This window comes from Vipera ursinii (assembly GCF_947247035.1).
Source record: "Vipera ursinii genome assembly, chromosome: 15".
NCBI lineage: Eukaryota > Metazoa > Chordata > Lepidosauria > Squamata > Viperidae > Vipera > Vipera ursinii.
Window position 1 is genome coordinate 7,107,303 of NC_139528.1, and position 24,006 is coordinate 7,131,308.

Consider the following 24,006-nt stretch of genomic DNA (forward strand, 5'->3'; position numbering starts at 1 on the left):
ACAAGGTATCCTTGCCCGCAGTAGCCCATTATAGAGCCTGGGTGGAGCAGTGGGCTAATGCCTCCTTAAGTAACACCAGCTGCCTGCAATTAGTGCAGGTTCGAGTCCCACCAGGCTCCAGGTTGACTCAGCCTTCCATCCTTCCCAGGTAGGTAAAATGAGGACCCAGATTGTTGGGGGCAATTAAGCTGACTTTGTAATAATGCCGCTTGGGTGTGTGTGTGAAAGCCCTAATAAGCAGCCATATACATAGAATGAAGGCTACTGCTAAGTTTGTAAGCTGCCCTGAGTCTTCGGAGAAGGGCGGGATATAAGTGGAATTAAAATAAAAAAAAATAATAAATTTCAACGGGGGCATAGGTAAAAGATTTGCAAGGTCAATCATTCGGAGGAAGCCCCACCAGGATCAATTACAGATAGTCCTCGGCTTACAACAGTCCATTTAGTGGCCATTCAGAGTTACAAACGGCACTTGAGAAAAGTGACCTGTGATTTCTCCTCTTATGACCATTGCAGTGCTCCCACGGTCATGCGATTTACATTTGGATGCCTGACAACTGGATTTGTATTTATAATGGTCTGCAGTGTCCCGGGGTGACGCGACCCCCTTTTGCAACCTTCTGACAAGCAAAGTCAACTTCACAACTGTGTTACTAACTTTTAACCACTGCAGTGATTCGCTTAACAACCGTGGCGGGTAAAGTGGGGCAAAACTCACTCGACAATTTTTTCCCCCCGTTTAGCAACATAAACAAACCCAGTTTGGAATCCTGCCGGTTTGCTCAGCTTAATCCTATTAAAAGCAGCGAACCGTTGAAAGCCAGTTTAGCTTGCCCTGAAAGCCCAACCCACGTCCGTCCATTTTGACTTCAGTGATGCTGAGATTCTGTTTATTAAATTTGCACGCCCCCACATCTTCCGTACGAGGGGAAATTAAGCCTCGTGCATTACGTTGCACCCAACAGACTCGACTCCAATTGAAAAGCCTTCCTACTCCTGCCCTGCTTCATCCAATTTTTGTCCCGAAAAGATTTCGTCCGCAACCTTCTGCCCAGACTCACAGTTCCTATGGGTTTGACGACTTTTCAAAGTTACAGCGTTGCTGAAAAGGGGTGACTAATGACCCGGTCCTTATTAACAGTGGCAAAAAAATCACTAAATCATCAAACTTGTGTGTGGCTGACTTAACTACTGACTTGCTTAGCAACAGAAATACCGGCCCCAATTATCGTAAGTTGAAGAGTACCTGTAATTTACGCCCGTAGCCAGAGTTTCAGGGGCTTTTCATGCACCCATCAACCCCGTTAAGCTCCTTCCCTCCAATGGGGGTTTGCTTTAGCAGTCCTATCCCCTAAGTTAGTCCTCAAATTACAACACTTCATTTAGTGACCGCTCAAAGTTACAATAGCACCGGGAAAAAAGGACTTGGGACCGTTTTTTCGCATGGCCGTTGCAGCCTCCCCAGGATCAGGCGATCACAATTCAAAAGAGGCTCGGCCACTTGCTCACATTTATGACCATTGCAGTGTCCCGAGGTCACGCGATCCGCTTTTGCAGCCTTCCGACAAGCAAGGCCAAGAGGAAAAGCCGATTCGCTTGACAGCCCTGCGACTGGTTTAACAACTGCAGCGATTCACTTAACAAGTGTGGCAAGAGAGTTCGTAAAGCGGGACAAAGATCCCTCAAGCAATGTTTCACTTAGCAACCACAAAAAAATGGGTTGTAATTCGAGGTATAGGTTCTCCTGCTTGAACGGGGCTGGACTAGACGACCTCCAAGGTCCCTTCCAGCTTTATCTGTCCATCCTCGCCCTTTTCCACAAGCTGTGGCCGTCCCAAACGTGCCTCTTGCAACAGCTGGAAGGAGGTTGCGTCTGGGCAAGGCGGGATCCAAAAGAGCGGTGAGGACCATCTTGTCTCTTTTGGGGGTTTGGGAGGCTTCCAACCTGCACATTCACTCTTCATTGTGAGACAACCATGGTTTACTTAAGCACTGGAGGGATTCGCTCAGCAACCGTGGCCGAGAGTGTTTGCTTTGTAGGGACACCCGTGCATTTAATGGTCAATCTCACATGAAGCATGCAATCTAAAGAGGAAACGATAATATCTTGAATCAACGTTGCAGAAATTAACTTCCTCCATTGCTGAAGGGTGCATCTCTCTCTGAAAACAAGGTCCTTGTGGCTTAAACTGTCCAGCTTTGCCCAACAATGGAAAGTCAACCGGCCTCTCTTTGCCCCTCAACGTGACTCATGGTTTTATTTGAGCTCTTTCTAAAGATCGGTTGACCTGGGAAGGCCTGCCAGAGGAGTACAGTGTGTGTGCATGGAGAAACAATCATGAAATGCTTGGGGATGTGTGTGTGTGATGGTGCAGAATTTTCCTGCCACTTCCCTGTTGTGCAACTCTTCACGTTTTGTCCAGTCACCTCTGACGTGGGGCTGGGAAGGACGGGTGGTTCCAGTGGCATTTATAGGGGGCAGTGCCAGGGCCAACCGCACACGCACCCAAGAGAGACCCACAACTGCTACCCAAAGGAGGATTCATTTTGTTCCACAGGACAGCATGGCTGATTTCTTCCAGCAGTGGCCCCGGTGGAGGATCCAGAAAGGTGAGTCCCAAAACGGTGTGTGTGTGTATGTAAAAGTTGAAGTTCAACATTGCTTTTAAAGTTAGGAGACGCTACGTATTATGCTAACTAAAATTTGGCTGACCACTTTTGTGGCTGAATAGTGTCAACCCACCCAGGATGTTTTTTGTACACAATGGCTTATCAGATAGGACCCCCAACCGTGTTGGATTCTAGACATTGTGGGCGAACAAACTTAACAATGAAGAATCTTTGTAGCTCAGGGTTGAAATGAGGGGTCCTTGGTGCTCTGAGCTGGGTTGTTTCCTTGCAGACGTTTCATGACCCAACTAGGTAGCATCATAAGTGCTAAAACAGACTGGAGGTGAGAGAGGAAGAGGAGGAGGAGGACTGTGGGGTCCTTGGTGCTCTCTGAGCTGGGTTGTTTCCTTGCAGACGTTTCATGACCCAACTAGGTCACATCATCAGTGCTAGTCTGGAATGCTGTTTGCTGTCAGTTAATATTTTGGTATCTGGTTGGGCTGTTTACTAATGTCTACGGGGCAGTTTCTTGATTGGAGAATTGCTTACTTGATCACTGGTCTGAAGGTGACCTTGGAGTTAATCTGTGCCAATCTGAGGATTCCAGGTGGAACGGTGCTGGAGTGCTGAACAAACTATGACTCAACGTAAAGTGCAAGGCCAGAGGTCTGTAGATTTTACGTGAATTAGGAAAGGGTGGAAAACCACTAAAAATGTTTAAATTGGAGAGAGCATGTAGCTCATCGCAACAAAGATGGTCGGCGCTGGAGACTAAAACATGAAGAATGGTTGCAAGATTTGGGTTTGTCTATAGTGAAAAGAAGGACCAGGGGAGACAAGATAGCAGTGGTCCAGTATCTCAGGGGCTGCCCCAAAGAAGGAGTCAAGCTCTTCTCCAAAGCACCTGAAGGTAGGACAAGAAGCAATGGGTGGAAATGAATCAAGGAGAGAAGCAACCTAGAACTAAGGAGAAACTTCCTGACAGTTAGAACAATTAACCAGTGGAACCACCTGCCTCCAGAAGTTGTGGATTCTCCATCACTGGAGGTTTTTAAGAAGAGGCTAGAGTGACTTCTCTGAAATGGTACAGGCTAGGTTTTCCTGTTTCAGCAGAGGGCTGGACTACAAGACCTCCAAGGTCCCTTCCAGTCTATTCTAAGTAACTTAGATCCCCATCTAAACCAAGTTATTTATTGTTGAATAAGGTGTCCTGCTTTGGACAGGGGTTTGGACTAGATTTCTGAGGTCTTCTATCCTTAAGACTCTTATTAGACCGGTGTTTCTCAACCTTGGCCACTTTTAAGACATGTAGACTTCCAGAACTGAAGTCTTAAAAACGGCCAAGGTTGAGAAAACACTCTACTGGACACTAATCCCATGTTGTCGAGTTGCACGGTCTGCCCGCAAGCCCTGTGATCGTTAAGGCTCCACCTGACCAGTTGATTCCTAGAAAGATCAATTTGGCCAGTGGCAATAAGGCTAAGAAGCTAATCCACCCCTTTCCTTTCCTTTCTTCTTTCCAGTCTCCCTCAGCACCATCGTGTTCCTCTCGGTAGCCTTGAGTTCTGCCACCGATGGGTTTTCCCGATGTTCCACCAGCCAAATCAAGAACCGGATGGTGGCCAACTGCCAAGCCCAAGGCCACAAGGCCGTCCCCAACGTGAACGTGTCTACCACTCAAGTCCTCTTGTTGAATTTTAACTTCTTCTCCACCATCCAGACATCTTCCTTCCCGCGGATGAGGGCCCTGAAGATGCTCTCGTTGGGGAAACAATTGGGAGGCCCTCTCTATGTTGGAGAGAGGGCCTTCGCCAATGTGCCCAACATCACCTTCCTAGACTTGGGGGGCAACGAGAACTTGTCACTGCACCCCAAGGCATTCTGGGGTTTGACCCAACTCAAGGTATTACACTTGGATGCTAGCAGTTTTGACAACAGAATCCTGGAGAAGGGCTATTTCCAAGACCTTTTATCACTGGAAGTCTTGGACCTTACAGGGAACCACCTGGATCGGTTGAGACCAGATCCAACCTTCCAAGGGCTGAAAGGTTTAAAGGTCCTTCAGCTGAAACTCAACAAAATTGGGGCAATTTGTGGGGATGACCTCCAGTATCTCAGTGGGCGCCATCTGACCTTTCTTGACCTATCCTCTAATAAATTGTCAAGTAATCCGTCTTGCACCAACAACCCATTTCGCAACATCACCCTGGGCACCTTAGACATCTCTTCCAACCCATGGAACGTGGTGCGAGTCGAACAGTTCCTCCAAAGCCTGAATGGCATACAGATCCAGAACCTCAAGCTGCAACATTCAGGAGCTATTGGGAGCGGTTTCGGGTTCCAGAACTTGAAGGACATTTCAGCTACCACGTTCTCCGGGCTGCGTCACAGCCATATCCGGACGTTCGACATGTCTCATGGTTTTCTCAGTGCCCTGAACGCCTCGGTCTTCTCAAGCTTACCAGATCTCAACACCTTGCTCTTGAGATCCAACCAGATTAATAAGATTCACAATGGGGCGTTTTCAGGGCTAAATAAGCTCCAGGTCCTTGATTTGTCCGACAATCTTCTCGGAGAGCTGTACACAAAAGGACTGGAGGATTTGAAGTCCTCTCCCCTGCAACATCTCATTCTGAAGTCCAACCACATTGGAACTGTTCAGCACGGTGCCCTGATGGGTCTACAGTCTTTGCAATTTCTTGACCTGCAAGACAACGCTCTTGACCGAATTCCCAGTGGCAATCTCCCTTCCTTGGTGCGGCTTAATTTGGGGCAAAACAGGATCCAGGACACCTGGGGCATAGAAAAACTTGGCCCAAATCTGGTCCATCTTGATCTCTTTTCCAACCGTCTAAGGGACCTAGCAAATGTCTGGCATCATCTCGCTGAGATTCCCCACTTAAAGTTCCTGAATCTCTCCAGCAATCACCTGGCAAGCTGTTCGAGAGTTGAGAAGTCTCCGAAGCCACTAACACAACTGGACCTTTCCCACAACGATCTGGGAAACATTTGGGCCACCCAGAAGTGCACGGACCTCTTCCAACATTTGGAGAACCTGCTGGTGCTGAATCTCAGCTCCAATCACCTGCGCGACTTGCCTGGAAATCTTTTCCACGGTTTGGCGTCTTTAGAAATCCTGGATCTCAGGGCCAACATGTTGCACAAACTTCCAGAAGGGATTTTCCCTAGTTTAAAATCCCTGCGGGCTCTCATCGTCCGTGGAAATCCGTTGATGACGCTGTCGCCTTCATCGTTTCGACCAGTGAGACAGTTGCAATTCCTGGATTTGAGGGAATTGTCTCTAGTTTGCAGCTGCGACCTCAAAGGTTTCCAGAACTGGCTACAGAACCAAAACACGATCGTCAGACCATCTGAGCTTACTTGCCTTCAGAGCAGCTCTGATTTCCAGAGGCAGCCCCTGCCTCAGTTCCTACGCAACAACTGTCCCTTAGCCAGTGGACACATTTTCTCTGCGTGCACCAGGGTTTGCAGGAAAAGGAAGCTTGAACAAAATGTCTACGATGTCCCTTCTTCCTGGGACTACAACTCACAGAATTCCCGGCCACAATAAATTAGGGGGCACTGAAGCCGTCATAAATACGAGCCAGTTGCCAAGCACCTGAAGCCTGATCACGTGGCCATTGGGATGCACCAATGGACTTGCGAAGTCATAAGCCACTTATTCAATGCCACTGTAACTTTGAACGGTCACTACTCCTGCACCAGATATGTATAATAAACCCATCACGCTGGCAAAATTTATTGTAATGGTTAGTGAATGTGAAAAAAAATAGAGGTGGATTCCTAATTTGTCTACACTGCAACTGTCTGGAGCTGAGCTCGTGTATTTGTAAATAAACTTAACGCTGTAGAAAATAAAATTCTGCCTCGTAACTTCTGTCAAAGGAAATAAAACCAGGTTTAATCGCCGCAGCCTTGGAAATTTTAAATAGGCGTGGAACAAAGGGGAGAATAACTCTTTTAACGCTGACCTAGGGTGCTACCTGCCGTTGGCTGTATTCACACAAGGACGAAGTCCCAGATATGGCGGAGACAGGCTTTATCATTCGACACTGGGAAACGCCGATGCTGGCCTTGTACGACCACGTGGGAAATCAAAAACGTGGCAGCCCCTGGATCAGTGGTTCTCAAACTTTCTCACACAATGGTGTCCTTAAGTGTTGCTGAAGTATGACACTGCAAACAGATCTGCGACAAAATTTAGACTTATCCTGTAACGCAGGTCGGTTTGTTGTGTTCCTCCAGGTTAGTTAGGCTAAGCCTTTTTGTTAAGGTCAAGAAAGTAATTCATCTTTGTGATTTGTCCCTTTTTCTTATTTTTAAAAAGTAATAAAACACAAATTAACAGGTAGTCCTTGAGTTAAGACCAGTCACTTAGTGAGGATAAAGGGTCTGGAGATTTAATGGAGGTTTTAAAGAGGTGGGACCACCTTTGACTGGGATAATATAAGGTCTCCTGCCTTGGGCAGAGGGTTGGACTAGATGATCTCCAAGGTCCCTTCCAACTATAGGATTCCATGATTCTAAGGCTCCTCCTTTCTTTATATTTTCCCTAATGCTTAACATAAAACATAGAAAGGGACCTTGGAGGTTCCTCTTCTGGTCCAACCCTGTCCAAATTCAGGCTGCGATCCACCCATTCAATGACTTAACGGCCGTACAATTTTAAAAGGTTTGCCTTTAAAGTGCAGTTGTTTGGTGACTGTGTTTAAAACGCAAACATTCATTCAGTTTTGCAGTGAAGCTGAGAAACGAGAAAATGTCTTAAGGCAGGAAATCTCCGATGGAGCCAGGTCAGCTGAAGAGTACCAAAAGAACTCCCAAATATACTGTGTGTATTTTATTTTATGCAAAGTTCTGACACGAGTATCCAACAGCATTTACCCCTAAGGCAAATCCCCCGGGTTTAGCTCAGCTCACTAAGTGGGTACATAAATCCCAAGTGTCCTTCTATTCGGTCGAGAGTTGAGCATTTGTGAATTGGAGCAACCCTGAGCTACATTTAATTCAGGCAAGGAATGTATTGGAAGTTACCCCTTTGCTAAGCGAAACGTGCGGCAGAGTTTTACCCATTCCTAGAGGATCCCCTGGTGTTATTCCAACACATCGTTGCCAATTCATCCGTTTCATGTGCATGGTTAGCGAGGAAGAACCGTTTTCCTTCTGAAATACATTCAGCAACATTCCTGGGGGGGGGGGGAGGGGAAGCATAATGCGGAAATTTAGATATGTAATTCAAGCTATGAAAAAAAAATAACAACAATAATGTACAGAGCAGTATCGGTGCCCAGTCGCTGATTTCAGCTCCCGGGTTTGCATTCTGCGTATTTCACGAGAACAGCCACCATCTTCAAATGCTGAACAGTCGCACTTGTTGCTCTTTAGAATGTGTGACCCCGCAAAATTCAACCGTGCCACAGGTGGCCAACCCACCTAAAGACACTTTTGAGTGAAGAAAGGCCACGTTAGTATCTGATGACATAAAATCCCACTGTCTGAAGCTCGCAGCAGTGAGAGGAACAGTCATCAAGCATCTATAAAACTTTCCGACCGATGAAAACGCAGATACCCATCACGCCCCCTTCCCGCTCCTGCGCATTGCGCCGCCTTAGATGCGAGCATGGGAATAAATGACCTTATGGTGATCCACTCCTGTAACTATTTCGAATTCCGACATCAACAGCCTCTTCTGGAGATATAAATTGTTTTATCTCCAATATATTAACCAGGAAAAAAAGCACCAACACTTACATTATCAAATGGGGGGAGAGCGATGGTTTTTCACCCAATTCTTGTCGGAATCTTCAATCCTGTTAACAAAAAAAAAGCAGCAATTCTCGAGTTATCAACCAAATACTTTGGTCTATTGGCAGTAAAAAGTCTGTAATGCAGAAACCGGTCTTCTCTCTTTTATTGTCAAAGGTAGCTCAGAGAATAAGCAGCTTTCAATTTGAAAGGAGAATTTCTCTGAAATGAAATGAGGGCATCTTGGTGGTCTCAGCCAGCACCAAGGACCCCTCGTTTTTGTTTGTTCCAATACTGCAAAACCAAAGTTGGGTCAAGGATACAGAACCAGTCCTCGGGTTACGACCACAGTTGAGCCCAAGGTTTTCATCACTAAAGTCAACTGTGGAGTTTTGGCCCGTTTCATGACCTTTTTCCCACAGTGCTTAAGGGAATCGTGCAGTCCTTAAAGCAAATCTGGCTTCCCGCGTTGACTTTGCTTGTGGGAAACCAGCTGGGAACGTCGCCAAAGGTGACCATGGGACAATCCTCATAAATACAGGCCAGTTGCCAAGTGCTCGAATTTTGACTGCGTGGCCGTGGGCAGTGCTGCAAAGGTGGCAAGTGTGAAAATTGGTCGTTAAAGCCACCTTTTTGAGCGCTGATGTGACTGAGAATGGACACTAAACAAAAGGTTGTTCAGCTGAAGGCTACCTAACAATCCATGATCTTGTACATAGGAAGAATACAGAATACAGAGTAAGAGCTGGAAGGGACCTTGGAGGTCATCTAGCCCAACCCCTTGCCCAAGCAGGAGACCCTATACCATTTCTGACAAGTGTCTAGTCTCTTCTTGAAAAGCCTCCAGTGTTGGAGCACCCACAACCTCTCGTGGCAAGCCACTGGTTGATTGTCCTCACTGTCAGGAAGTTTCTCCTTAGTTCTAGGTTGCTTCTCTCCTTGATTCGTTTCCATCCGTTGTTTCTTGTCCTGCCCTCTGGTGCTTTGGAGAATAGTTTGACCTCCACCCTCTCTGTGTAGGTAAAAGGCAAAGGTTCCCCCGCCCATGCATGCTAGTCGTTTCCGACTCTAGGGGCCGGTGCTCATCTCCGTTTCAAAGCCGAAGAGCCAGCGCTTGTCCGAGGACGTCTCCGTGGTCATGTGGCCGGCATGACTAGACGCCAAAGGCGCACGGAACGCTGTTACCTTCCCACCGAAGTGGTCCCTATTTTTCTACTTGCATTTTTACATGCTTTCGAACTGCTAGGTTGGCAGAAGCTGGGACGCGTAACAGGCGCTCACTGTTACGCGGCACTCGGGATTCGACCCGCCAAACTGCCGACCTTCTGATCGACAAGCTCAGCGTCCTAACCCACTGAGCCACCGCGTCTCTGTGACAGCCCCCTCAAATACTGGAATACTAACAGGTCACTCCTGGTCCTCCTCTTCACTAGACTAGCCATGCCCAGTTCTTGCAACCGTTCTTCATCATGTTTTAGCCTCCAGTCTCCTAATCATCTTCGTTTTTGTTTTTTTGCACTCTTTCCAGAGCCTCAACATCTCTTCTACATACAATACGGTGACTAAAACTGGACACAGTACTCCAGGTTGGCCTTACTAAGGCTTCATAGAGCAGTACTAACACCTCAGTTGTTCTTGATTCAATCCCTCGGCTAATGCAATTTAGGATTCCACTGATCACCATACAGCAAGGATGGGACTTGATTGATTTAATCTCCTTGCAGGAAAAAGGAGAAGGCAGCCCAAGCACAGGTAAATCCAGTTCCAATGACCAGGACCCCCCCTTCCCAAAACTCAAATGGCCCCATTATGGATGCTTGGCAACTGGCTCGCATTTATGGCCATTTGCCGTGTCCCACGGTCACCTAACCACAATTTACACGTTTGACGAACTAGTGTTTCTGTTTTTTGACAAAAAATGCCACACAGCAAACATGGGCTCACTTAACGACCAGCACCAACACACACACGTGTTTTAAAATTGGGTTGGTTACGTAAGTGGCCCTCTTTACAATTGTCACAACTTAAAATGGCAATGAGTAGATTCCATTACGGTCCTGTTTGTGGGAAATACCCGAGGATGCGATATGTAGCCTTAAGCGTCCAAAGTCCTTGGTCAGTGTTCCAGTTACTATCTATCTATAGGTAAGGTAAAGGTAAAGGTTCCCCTGCACATGCGTGCTAGTCGTTTCCAACTCTAGGGGCTCATCTCCGTTTCAAAGCCGAAGAGCCAGCGCTTGTCCGAGGACATCTCCGTGGTCACGTGGCCGGCATGACTAGACGCCAAAGGCGCACGGAACGCTGTGACCTTCCCACCGTAGTGGTCCCTATTTTTCTACTTGCATTTTTATGTGCTTTCGAACTGCTAGGTTGGCAGAAGCTGGGACGAGTAACAGGCGCTCACTCTGCTACGCGGCACTCGGGATTCGACCCGCCAAACTGCTGACCTTCTGATCGACAAGCTCAGCGTCCTAACCCACTGAGCCACCGCGTCCCTTTATCTATAGGTAGTCCTCGACTTATGACAATTGAGCTGTTGCTAAGTGAGACACTTAAGTGAGTTTTGCCCAATTTTACATTTCTTGCCCCGGTTGTTAAGTGAATCGCTTAAGTTATTAAGCAAGTGACACGGTTGTTAAGTGAATCCGGCTTCCCCATTGACAAGCCAGGTCGCCAAAGGGGATCCCATCGTCCCGGGACACGGTAACCATCGTAAACATGAATCGGCTGCCAAGCATCTTGATTCTGATCAGCCGGCGGTGGGGACGCGGCGACACTTTTTCCAGTGCCGTTGTAACTCTGAACGGTCACAAAATGAACTCCTTTATAAGTCCAGGACCGCCTGTAATCCCTTTTGCACAAGAGGGACGCGTTCAAGAGTCAACACCATCTCCGTGAAGACAGCTGTGTGCAAACAGGCTCTGCTCAGGGCATGTTTTTAATCATGGTTTATTATCAGGTGAAACACGGACAGAACATGCAGCTCATCATAGCAGAAAATCCTATTCATGTTTCCAAGTAAAAAAAAACAACAAAAAACCCAGAAGCCAGTAAAAAAAAAACAAGATACCTTTTTCCGTCCTCGTCGTGCCGAATATACCAAACGTCTGACGGGTCAGCGACGTCCAGGATTCCTCCGGCCCATCTTGCGATGCAACGGCTCCCTCAAGACCCCACAGGCCTCAGTGCTCTGGAGAAGAGATCGGAAATCAGGAGATCCCTTCGCTCGATTGGAATCTCCGTGCCGTCTAAAAAGGACAGCACGGCACTCAAGACAAGGGGAAAATAAATGAAATTCGCCAGCTCTGGGCTTTTCTGATTAAATTTATTATTAATTTACTAAGTATTTACTTAGAATTTACTATTATTAATTTACTAAGAATTTACTAAGTAAAAAGTTCGAGGCTGTGAACTTTTATTCTACAGGTGGTCCTTGACTTACAACTGCTCGTTTGGTGACCTTTAAAAGTTACAATGGCACTGGGAAAAGCGACTTACGACCGTTTCACACACTTATGACCCACTGCTGCATCCCCATGGTCATGTGATCAAAACCGAGATGACTCATATTTATGACGGTCACAGTGTCCTGGGGTCACGTGATCCCCTTTTGCAACTTTCTGACAAGCCAAGTCAAAATGGGGAGGGGGGCACAGATTCACTTAAGAACCGGGTTACTAACATAACAACTGCAATGATTCACTGAACTGTGGCAAGAAAGGCTGTAAAATGGGGCAAAACTCACCCGTCTCACTTAGTGACAAAAATCTGGAGCTCAAATGTGTTCACAAGTCGAGGACTACTTGTATTTTGATTACAATTCCTCTTTTCCAGCCAAATTGTTCTCACTGTTGGATTTCCAGGAAAGGGAACAAGTCTTGCCAGCCCTCTAATTTTTTGCTGGCTGGGAATTCTGAGAGTTGTAGTCCCAGGAAGAAGGGACGTCGTAGACATTGGGTTCAAACTTGCAAGTCGAGGACTATCTGTATTCTCTCAACCAATCACCCCCGGGGATCACAGGTTGTCTAGAATTATTACTATTTTTCTTTTCAAGTAAGTAATCTTGATATGCCTTTCCCACAGGTTGTAAGATTTGTTTCTTGCATTTGGCAATAGCACCGATTAAAAATAAAGGTGCATTTCATAGAATATAAACTGAAGTGGCTATTTTTATTGTCTGGAGAGCAGTTTTTTTCCAATTTTGGTGACTTTAAGGGTGGACTTCAACTCCCAGAATGCCCCAGCCAGCGTGCTTTAAGAGGAGTGGACTTCAACTCCCAGAATCCCCTAGCCAGCGTGCCTTAAGAGGGGTGGACGTCAACTCCCAGAATTCCCAGCCAGCAGGCTTTAAGAGGGGTGGACTTCAACTCCCAGAATGCCCTGGGCTAGCATGCTTTAAGAGGGGTCACTTCAACTCCCAGAATTCCCAGCCAGCAATCTTTTAAGATGGGTGGACTTCAATTCCCGGAGCCTGGAGTTGAAGTCCACCCCTCTGAAACTTGCCACGGTTGAGGAACGCTGGCAAGTCTCTCTCTCTCTCTCTTTTCTAATTGGTGCAACAAATACTCCCGCCACAATTTAAAACAATAATTGGCTTGCCTTCTCAACCAATAGCAAGGCAGACGTCCTCGATTCCGGTTCCTCCCACCCACTTCCGCTTTCCTACAGATCTTGCAGGCGAGGAGCGCTCTTTCGGTCTTTCTTAAAGCATTAATAATCTTAATTATTACCGAAATAGATGAGGAATAAAGAAAGCTGGCTTGCAGACCCAGAGGATGCTGGTTTTGCGTAAGGGGACACAACCGCTGCCCCTAAGGAGGAGCCTCCAGAACCGGCACCTCATTTTTCAGGCTGTAAAGAGCAAAGGGGAAAAACGGGTTAACGTAGCTCTGAAGTACTGCCCCGGGTTTTCCAGCAACACAATGCATTTTTGTAGTGTATTACTGTATTTGCTTTACTTCTTTAATATAATCCCCGATGCCATGATTGAAAAAAGGATTTATTTTATCTATCTATCTATCTATCTATCTATCTATCTATCTATCTATCTATCTATCTATATATGGACCTTTGGTCATTCGGGTTTTTCCCCACGTAGAAATGAAGGTGTAGGCGCAACGTTTCGACGGAATCCCATCCGTCATCATCAGGCTGGCGGCTTCCTGATGATGATGGATGGGATTCCGTCGAAACGTTGCGCCTACACCTTCATTTCTATGCGGGAAAAAACCCGAATGACCAAAGGTCCACATACAGACACCCGCGAAAACCTCAGAAAACAAATATATATTTATGTATGTATGTATATATATGTTAAAAAAAATTAGATTGCTAACAAAGAATTAAAGGGAGATTGATATGCATTTCAAACTTATTTGTTTTCATCAAATAAGTTTGAAATGCATATCAGTCTCCCTTTAATTCTTTGTTAGCAATCTAAAAATTTTTTTACACAAATATGAGCTGTCACTGTTGTGACTACTGCCTGTCGATGGCCTTTGGTTAGGCTGAAACAGGAAATAAAGATTTGTCCCATGTTTGGGGCCTAGCAAGGTAATCTAAATAGATAGATAGATATACACACACACACACAAATATATCACATTACACATTACACATATATTACATTACACACAAATATATATATTTACATTACACATTATTACAATTTAATTTGCCATATCTATATTTTATATATTTACTTACCCCATCCTATAGTTGTTGTTTTTTTACATTGGTTTTTATATTTATTTTCATTTTGTTAACTTGTGTATTTTATATTTTGTCCAGCGTTTAAAATCGCTCTTCGCATTTTGCCTGTCCTGTGCTGGTCTACCTCTAAAGATTTGGCTGAGGGTTTGTACCATTCCCAGAAGTTCTCGATTCCAATTATAAAGCCGAAAATGGGGTTGCTGGGACTCCAAACTCCAAACTAAGCACATTTCTGAGTTTCCACACAAGGCCTGTGAGTCAAGTCTTGTCTGTAAATAGATTAAAAAAAATAAAAATAAACCACAATTCCATTATACTAAAGTTACAAGGAGGCGTAATTAAAAGGTCTCATTTTAATCCCTGTCCAGGTTTTTTGGTTAAATTCTAAAAACTGAATGAAGTCTGATCATTTTCGACACATTACAGCAAATACCGTATAACAAATACATTGGGTATTAAATTTACGTATTAAATAACCAAAAGAGTTTAATCCTTAAATTGGGGTTGCCATTTGGGCAGAACCTGGCTTACATTTTAGCATAAAAATCTGGCTTTTTTGGAAAACCAGCATGGAGTCCATTCAAGGCGAAAGAAACCCCGCGGGAATCATGGCTTAAAAATATACACAAAGGGTTGAATAATCCGATGACAGTTTGATGGAGGTTTCTTCCTCGCACTGGCTACCATATTTCCAAGGTTAGAATAACCACGGATGGCACAAAAATAATTAAGATTATGAACGGATTAAGCGAGAACGAAAGAGCGCTCCTCACCTGCCAAGATCTGGAGGAAAGCGGAAGTGGGTGGGAGGAACCGGAAACGAGGACGTCTGCCTTGCTATTGGCTGAGAAGGCGAGCCAATTATTGTTTTAAATTGAGGCGGGAGTATTTTTTTTTTTTTGCGCCAATTAGGAGAGAGAGACTTGCCAGCGTTTCTCAAGCCTTGGCAAGTTTCAGAGGGGTGGACTTCAACTCCCAGAATTCACCCAGCCAGCAAGCTGGCTGGGTGAATTCTGGGAGTTGAAGTCCACCTCTCTGAAACTTGCCAAGGCTTGAGAAACACTGACTGACTGACAGCGCGAATTTCTTACCTGTGGTGTTGAATTTTTTGAGGGAAATAGGTGGCGCCGGTGTGAGGAAAAAAATAAATAAATCTACCTTTTAGAAATGAGCGTTGCAAATTGTGTGCCGCGCCGGCCAGACAATTAGCTTGAACCCTCAATTAGCCTGTTTCAGCGGCATTTTTACTCTAACATCGCAATGAAGTGTAAATGTGACAGTGAAAATTAATTTTAACCCCGTAAATATAATAACCCACAAAAACGAAGGGGGGGGGCGGGGGGGGGGTGGTGGTGGGGGGAAGAATGTTGGGGATTTTGTGGGTTGGAGGAATATAATAACCCACAAAAACGAAGCTGTGGGGTTTTTTTTTGGGGGGGGGGTTTCCTCCATAATTTCAAAAGAGGAAGGTCTGGCGAAGAAGATCGTTTTGGGGTGATCAGTTACGTAACTGTGTTTTTCTTAATTAGGGGGAGAAAACTATTCTGCTGATATTGAGATAATCTCCATTTTTCTCCCTCCATTCCTTGCCCCTTCTTCCTTCTTCCTTCCTTCCACCCTCCCTCCCTTTCTCTTCCTTCTTCCCTCCCTTCCTTTCTTTTCCTTCTGCTTCATCATTTCCATGTCTTCCTTCTTTCTTTATCATTTCCTTCCTTCCCTCTTTCTCTCCTTCCTCCCTCCCTCGCTTTTTCTTTCCTTCCTTCCTTCCTTCCTTCCTTCCTTCCTTCCACCTCCCTCCCCTTCTTTCCTTTCCTTTCTCCTTACATCCTTTTCCTTCCTTCCTTCCTTTCCTCCCTTTTTTCTTTCTTTTTTCTCTGCTTGCTCTCCCTCCCTTTTTCCTTTCTTCCTTCTTTCCTTCCTTCTTCTGTCCCTCCCTCCCCCCTCACTTTTTCTTTTCCTTCCTTTTTTCCTCTGCTTGTCTTTTTTCTTTCTTCATCTTTTCCTTCCTTCCCTCTTTCCCTCCTTCCTCCCTCCCTCCCTTTTTTCTTCCTTCCTTCCTTCCACCTCCCTCCCCTTCTTTCCTTCCCTTTCTCCCTCCATCCCTTTTTCCTTCCTTCCTTCCTTCCTTTCCTCCCTTCTTTCTTTTCCTTCCTTTTTTTCTCTGCTTGCTCTCCCTCCCTTTTTCCTTTCTTCCTTCTTTCCTTCCTTCCTTCTGTCCCTCCCTCCCCCCTCCCTTTTCTTTCTTTTCCTTCCTTTTTTCCTCTGCTTGTCTTCCTCCCTCCCTCCCTCTTTTCCCTCCCTTCCTCCCTTTTCTCTTTTCCTTCCTTTTTTCCTCTGCTTGTCTTTTTTCTTTCTTCATCTTTTCCTTCCTTCCCTCTTTCCCTCCTTCCTCCCTCCCTCCCTTTTTTCTTCCTTCCTTCCTTCCACCTCCCTCCCCTTCTTTCCTTCCCTTTCTCCCTCCATCCCTTTTTCCTTCCTTCCTTCCTTCCTTTCCTCCCTTCTTTCTTTTCCTTCCTTTTTTTCTCTGCTTGCTCTCCCTCCCTTTTTCCTTTCTTCCTTCTTTCCTTCCTTCCTTCTGTCCCTCCCTCCCCCCTCCCTTTTCTTTCTTTTCCTTCCTTTTTTCCTCTGCTTGTCTTCCTCCCTCCCTCCCTCTTTTCCCTCCCTTCCTCCCTTTTCTCTTTTCCTTCCTTTTTTCCTCTGCTTGTCTTTTTTCTTTCTTCATCTTTTCCTTCCTTCCCTCTTTCCCTCCTTCCTCCCTCCCTCCCTTTTTTCTTCCTTCCTTCCACCTCCCTCCCCTTCTTTCCTTCCCTTTCTCCCTCCATCCCTTTTTCCTTCCTTCCTTCCTTCCTTTCCTCCCTTCTTTCTTTTCCTTCCTTTTTTTCTCTGCTTGCTCTCCCTCCCTTTTTCCTTTCTTCCTTCTTTCCTTCCTTCCTTCTGTCCCTCCCTCCCCCCTCCCTTTTCTTTCTTTTCCTTCCTTTTTTCCTCTGCTTGTCTTCCTCCCTCCCTCCCTCTTTTCCCTCCCTTCCTCCCTTTTCTCTTTTCCTTCCTTTTTTCCTCTGCTTGTCTTTTTCTTTCTTCATCTTTTCCTTCCTTCCCTCTTTCCCTCCTTCCTCCCTCCCTCCCTTTTTTCTTCCTTCCTTCCTTCCACCTCCCTCCCCTTCTTTCCTTCCCTTTCTCCCTCCATCCCTTTTTCCTTCCTTCCTTCCTTCCTTTCCTCCCTTCTTTCTTTTCCTTCCTTTTTTTCTCTGCTTGCTCTCCCTCCCTTTTTCCTTTCTTCCTTCTTTCCTTCCTTCCTTCTGTCCCTCCCTCCCCCCTCCCTTTTCTTTCTTTTCCTTCCTTTTTTCCTCTGCTTGTCTTCCTCCCTCCCTCCCTCTTTTCCCTCCCTTCCTCCCTTTTCTCTTTTCCTTCCTTTTTTCCTCTGCTTGTCTTTTTCTTTCTTCATCTTTTCCTTCCTTCCCTCTTTCCCTCCTTCCTCCCTCCCTCCCTTTTTTCTTCCTTCCTTCCTTCCACCTCCCTCCCCTTCTTTCCTTCCCTTTCTCCCTCCATCCCTTTTTCCTTCCTTCCTTCCTTCCTTTCCTCCCTTCTTTCTTTTCCTTCCTTTTTTTCTCTGCTTGCTCTCCCTCCCTTTTTCCTTTCTTCCTTCTTTCCTTCCTTCCTTCTGTCCCTCCCTCCCCCCTCCCTTTTCTTTCTTTTCCTTCCTTTTTTCCTCTGCTTGTCTTCCTCCCTCCCTCCCTCTTTTCCCTCCCTTCCTCCCTTTTCTCTTTTCCTTCCTTTTTTCCTCTGCTTGTCTTTTTTCTTTCTTCATCTTTTCCTTCCTTCCCTCTTTCCCTCCTTCCTCCCTCCCTCCCTTTTTTCTTCCTTCCTTCCCTCCCTTTTTCCTTCGTTCCTTCCACCTCCATCCCTTTTTCCTTCCTTCCTTCCTTCCTTCCTTCCTTCCTTCCTTCCTTCCTTCCTTCCTTCCACCTCTCCCTTTTTCCTTCCTTCCTTCCCTCTCTTTTTCCTTCCTTCCTTCCTTCCTTCCTTCCACCTCCCTCCCTTTTTCCTTCCTTCCTTCCTTCCTTCCCCAGAAGAACCGTAAAGGAATGCAAAGCAACCTGCGGCCCTCCTAACACCCCCCCATCCGGATTGGCTCGTTGTCCCGTGACGTCATTCCTTCCGCGGGAGACGATTGGCCCTCCTTGCCGAGGCCCAGCATGGGCAGAGGGCGGGGCATCAGCTGTCAGCCCCCCCCCCCGGCGCTCTGCGGGACAGGTGCGCCTCCTGGCATCCTTCGCGCAGGTGAGTCTCGTGGGGGGGGGGAACTGAAGGGAGCCAGGCGGGCCCCTCTGAAAGCGGGGAGGGGTCTGCCAGGTTCAAGGGGGAAGCCTCTGCCTGCCTGGGCAGAGAGAGAGAGGCCGCTGCTTTTCATCCCTGCGCTTCACCTGCGGCTCACCTGGAAGGAGCCTCGCTCAGGGCGCCCTTGGGGAGGGAGGCAGCCCCCAGGGTTGAAGGGGGGGTGGCCCTTCTGTCAATCGGATCCCTTTGTGGGGCTGTCAGCTGTACCATGCCCGGGATAGAGAGAGAGAGAGAGAGAGAGAGAGAGAGAGAGAGATGATAGATAGATATAGAAATGGAGATAAAGATAGAGATATAGAGATGGGACATGGTGGCTCAGTGGGTTAGGACGCTGAGCTTGTCGATCAAAAGATCGGCAGTTTGGCGGGTCGAATCCCAAGTGCTCTGTGTAACAGAGCGAGTGCCTGTTACTCGTCCCAGCTTCTGCCAACCTAGCAGTTCGAAAGCATGTAAAAACGCAAGTAGAAAAATAGGGACCACTCCGGTGGGAAGGGAACAGCGTTCCGTGCGCCTTTGGCGTCTAGTCATGCCGGCCACATGACCACGGAGACGTCCTCAGACAAGCGCTGGCTCTTCGGCTTTGAAACGGAGATGAGCACCGGCCCCTAGAGTTAGAAACGACTAGCGACTAGCACGTGCGGGGGAACCTTTACCTTTTACCTACACAGAGAGGGTGGAGGTCAAGCTATTCTCCAAAGCACCAGAAGGCAGGACAAGAAACAACAGATGGAAACGAATCAAGGAGAGAAGCAACCTAGTACTATATATATATATATATATATATATATATATATATATATATATATATATATATATATATATATATATATATATATATATATAGAGAGAGAGAGAGAGAGAGAGAGAGAGAGAGAGAGAGAGAGAGAGAGGAAGGGGTTAAGGTTCGGGACTGGAGTTGGGAGCAACATTGCGGTTTCCCCCCCAGTAACATTTTCAAGCTTCAGCAAACAGACTATTGTCCGGGTACATAATGTTCAGTGAACGCTAATTAATATAATAGTAAATAGCTGTAATGTATATGCTAAAAAAACGATAATCATAAACAGTAACAGTTAGTCAATACATATCACTCTCCTTACTGATCTATGTTCAAAATAACATACCACATTCATTTCTTGCTGTGCCGCCTGGCTTTTTTGTGGGATGTTTCCGCTTTTGCGCTTGCACTTCTTGCCTCCCGCGTGCGAGATGCACGTTGCACGCTTAAGGAGGGGGCCTTGCTTAGTACAACGTGCAGTTTTGTGCACCAAATGCGTTCTGATGTGCAGAATCTAATCAGCACGGGGAGGGAGGGGTTTCCCAACAAAACGGCCCCAGGTAATCCCCTGCGTGAGATGATCGGTTGATGTTAAGAGAGTGAATTTTAGACAAGAGTGAAAATTCCCCCCCGAAAAGGTTCCCCCCCCCATAAGAAACACGGATGAATTTTCTCCATGGAAATGTATCCTAACACATAAAATAACAACTGTTTTACCCTCTTTGGCTCTGAAAAAACTGTATACAGCTAGTCCTCCACGTACAAGCATACCAGAATATCCGTCGTTAGATAAGGCAGTTAAGTGAGTCATTCCCGATTTTACAACCTTTTTTGCAATGGTTGTTAAGTGAATCACTGCAGTTGTTAAGTGAATCACATGGTAATTAAGCAAATCTGGCTTCTCCCATTTTCTTTGCATCTCGGAGGCTCCTGGCAAACGGTGATCCCAGAATCTTGGATATTTAATTTATGCTGCGCTGGTCATAAATATATACCTGAATTTCGACTTTGGTCATAAGTCGAGGACTACCTTTATAAGAGTGCTATTCCAAAATGCAAAACGGGTTGTGCGTTGTATGGCAATCCCACGCAGGCACGCTTGGACACACCCACGGATGAAAACACGAGAGCCGCTTTCTGAAAGGCTCATCCTGCACAAATTTCATGATCAGGTGACCCCCAAGAGATGCTGCAACGGTCATAATTGTGAAAAACAGAAGTCACATTTTTCGGTGCCGTTGTAATTCCGAATGGTCGCTAAATGAACTGTTGTAAGTTGAGGACGGCCAGTATTCCTGAATCCCACCCGGAGGTTAAAAATTCCCTATGAGAGGAAGGGCGAAGCCGATCCTGGTTGCTCTTTGTTGGCCCCGTGCGAGTTTGTGCATGCTCCCTTTGTGATTAATTTCTAAAAAAAGAAGGCAGCATGGCTAGAATTACAAGCCCAGCTGCACAGGGATAAAGCAACGCAGAATCTATTCTCCGGGCTCGGTTGGTTCAAAAGGGGGATTTAAATTGGGAAGGGATCCTTCAGCCAGCTGGGAGGGTGGGATTATTCAGGGTCGCCCACCTTTTTGGCTGCAGCCCAGCCTTGTGGAACAGAACTGCGATTTCACCGCACTGGATTTTTTTTCTCCAGATCACGACAGGCTTTTTAATTCAGATCGAGGCATCCAACAGGAGTTCTCCGTTGGTGGAAAATCTCAACCGAAGACACTTCGGGATCTGAGCTGAGAAGGAAAATGGATCGGCTGAAGGTTCCTCGGACGAAAGAACTGGAATTTGGAGGTGTATTTGGTAAGCAAGAGAGGAATTGAGGTGGGGAACCCAGAGATTTGATATCCAGGTATCTCCAGTTTTATTGCCCCTTTAATCCCTCCTATAAAAGGGACGCGGTGGCTCAGTTGGTGAGGACGCCGAGCTTGTCGATCAGAAGGTCGGCAGTTTGGCGGGTCGAATCCCGAGTGCCGCGTAGCAGAGTGAGCACCTGTTACGCGTCCCAGCTTCTGCCAACCTAGCAGTTCAAAAGCACATCAAAATGCAAGTAGAAAAACAGGGACCACTACGGTGGGAAGGCAACGGCGTTCCGTGTGCCTTTGGCGTCTAGTCATGCCGGCCACATGACCACGGAGTTGGAAACTAGCACGCATGTGCGGGGGAACCTTGACCTTTACCTAATCCCTCCTATAAGAACTAAAGATAGTCCTTGGCTTACAAACACAACATTTCTGCTGCTCAGTAAGGCAACGGTTAAGTGAATTTTGCCCCGATTTACACCGTTAAGTGAAGCAAGGCACTTCTTGAGCTAGTGGCACAGCTGTGGAGTAAATCTGGCTTCCCCAGAAGGTCACAAAAGGGGATTGTGTGGCCCCGGGACCCTTGAACTGTCATAAGTATGTGCCAGTTGCCAAAGCATCTGAATATTTTATTAATTTTATTTATTTTTTTTATTGCATTTGTATAGCGCCCTATTCCCGTAGGACTCAGGGCGGTTTACAGGGCAGTTAAAACCATGAAATACAAAAAATTAAAATCAATTAAAACAATTAAATTAAATTCAAGCCCCAAGAGTAAATCTAAAACCCAGTTAAAGACGCTTTGGTCAGTGCTGTTGTAACTTTGAACTAAGCGAATGATTGTAAGTCGAGGACTACTCGTACCATAGTTTTCCATTTTTGAAAATGGGGGGACTTGGTGCCAGTTGTGCAAGCACGGGCATGCCCATCTCTGATTCCAGCTTCCCCTCTTCCTCCTCCTCCTCCTCCTCCTCCTCCTCTTCCTCCTCCTGGCAGGGGTGGCCTTCCTGATGGTCCTGATGCCCAGCACCGTCTTCTACCTGCTGCTAGTCTGCAGGACGGAGGAGGCCAGCGTGCTGAGACCCCCCTTGCCGCTGCCCTCCTTCCGCTCCCTCTGGAGCCCCCAAGACTTCGCTCTGGTCCTGGCCTGGGTGGCATTCCAAGCCCTCCTCTACCAGCTGCCAGTGGGGAAGGTAAGGCCCTTGCTTGGGCTGGCACAGTCAGCGTTGGCCTCAGGTTTCCTCATCTGTATAATGGGAAGAAAAGTGGTATGGGAGGGAAATCCTGGAAGAAGGCAAAGGCGTTCCTCTGGGAGAAATTTCCTGACGGTGAGAACCATTAATCGGTTAGGTCAGGGGTAGGCAACCTCGGCTCTTTTATGACTCATGGACTTCAACTCCCATGAACATAGCTGACTCAGGAATTCTGGGAGTTGAAGTCCATGAGTCATAAAAGAGCCGAGGTTGCCTACCCCTGGGTTAGGTGGAAGTTGCCTCCAGATGTGTTGTGGGTGCTCCATCACTGGAGGACTTCAAGAAGAGATTGGACAGCCCTTTTGTCCAGAACGGTGTAGGGTCTCCTGCTTTGGGCAGGGGGTTGGACTAGAAGACCTCCAAGATCCCTTCCAAATCTGTTACACAGTTAGTCTTGACTGTACTGTAGTGCCTGCAACTAAGGCAACTCAGATGATTAAAAGCCTGGAGACTAAAACATAGGAGGAACAGTTGCAGGACTTGGGTCTGTCCAGTTTAATGAAGAGAAGGACGAGGGGGGACTTGATAGCAGTGTTCCAGTATCTCAGGGGCTGCCCCAAAGAAGAGGGAGTCAAGCTCTTCTCCAAAGCGCCCGAAGGCAGGACAAGGAGCAACGGATGGAAACTCATCCAGGAGAGAAGCAACCTGGAACTAAGGAGAAACTTCCTAACAGTGAGGACAATTAACCAGTGGAACTACCTGCCTCCAGAAGTTGTGGATGCTCCATCACTGGAGGTTTTTAAGAAATCAGATAGCCACTTCTCAGAAATGGCAAAGGGTCTCCTGCTCAAACAGGGGGGCTGGACTAGAAGACCTCTGAGGTTCCTTCCAGCGCTGTTATTCTGCTTCTGCTTGGGCAGAGTGTAAAATGGTCATGAAAAGGACACCAGTAAATTTGAAGGCATCTCCAGCAGGTAGGCAAAAGAAGCCCCCAAACAGGATGAATTCTGTCCTTAATAAATAGGAGAGCTGGTCCTTGTTACTCAGAGGAGTAACTTACAGACGGTCCTCAACTTATGTCCGCATTTGGAATCAAGAATTTCTATTGCTAAGCAAGACGGTTGTTTAACTATGTGCCCGGTTTTCCCACCTTTTTTTGTTGTTGTTGTTGTTAAGTGAATCGGTGCGGAGGTTAAATGAATCTTTCCATTTTTAAGTCCCCATTGGGATGGATGTCAGTTTCCGTTTTGTCTTGAGAAGATGAGACTTCCCCAAACTCTGCAAAGATCTTAGGAAAACTGATTTTTATTTTTTTTATTTTATTTTTATTCCCCCACAGCTCAGCGAAGGGAGTGTTCTTCGGGACAAGAGCCGCCTGCAATATCGCATTAACGGTCGGTATTTATTTTTATTTTTTTATTTTATTTTAATTCCATTTATATCCCGCCCTTCTCCGAAGACTCAGGGCGGCTTACAAGCTTAGCAGGACAATTAAAAGGAATCAGATGGGATGGGGGACAAACGGCGGGGGAGGGGGGGGAGGGAGAATTGGCAAGGGATGGCTGTAGCATCCCTTCCCCAAATTACTTCGTTTTAGGCAATTTAATTAAGAAATATCCTTTGGAAGTACATGTTATTTCACATTTGTTTATGCGTCACCAGCCTGTTTATATTAGTAGCCCTCGACTTAGCGACCACAGCAACCTGAGGCATTTTGTTCGGTGACTTTTGCCCCATTTTACAACCGTTCTTGCCACAGTGGTTAAGTGAATCACCCCAGTTTAATAAGTTCATAATCCGGTTGTTAAGTGAGTCT

General features: G+C 46.5%; 1 protein-coding gene and 1 long non-coding RNA gene across 6 annotated transcripts in view; one reads left to right on the forward strand and one right to left on the reverse strand.

Annotated features, from left to right (window-relative positions):
* The first annotated feature begins 195 nt into the window (after positions 1-195).
* Positions 196-24,006, forward strand: part of TM7SF2 (transmembrane 7 superfamily member 2) — a 34,888-nt gene continuing 11,077 nt past the window's right edge. The window contains exons 1-5 of one of the 4 annotated variants that reach the window (XM_083374197.1): positions 2,113-2,610; positions 18,156-18,366; positions 20,841-20,998; positions 21,994-22,190; positions 23,530-23,584. In XM_083374197.1, coding sequence (XP_083230323.1) covers positions 20,944-20,998; positions 21,994-22,190; positions 23,530-23,584 — 307 coding nt within the window. In that variant the 5' untranslated portion in view covers positions 2,113-2,610; positions 18,156-18,366; positions 20,841-20,943. Of the gene's footprint in view, positions 698-1,068; positions 1,113-2,112; positions 2,611-4,133; positions 6,960-18,155; positions 18,367-20,840; positions 20,999-21,993; positions 22,191-23,529; positions 23,585-24,006 lie in introns of those variants that run through there. The other 3 variants (XM_083374196.1, XM_083374195.1, XM_083374194.1) reach the window with 3 other exon arrangements.
* On the reverse strand, positions 7,431-19,661 carry LOC310647227. 2 transcript variants are annotated; one of them, XR_014493845.1, is made up of 5 exons: positions 19,548-19,661; positions 13,107-13,227; positions 11,447-11,566; positions 8,383-8,441; positions 7,431-7,817 (listed from the first exon to the last, which is right to left on the reverse strand). It is a non-coding gene; the product is annotated as an uncharacterized lncRNA (long non-coding RNA). The 2 variants fall into 2 exon arrangements; XR_014493846.1 differs by lacking the exon at positions 19,548-19,661 and adding an exon at positions 14,083-14,446.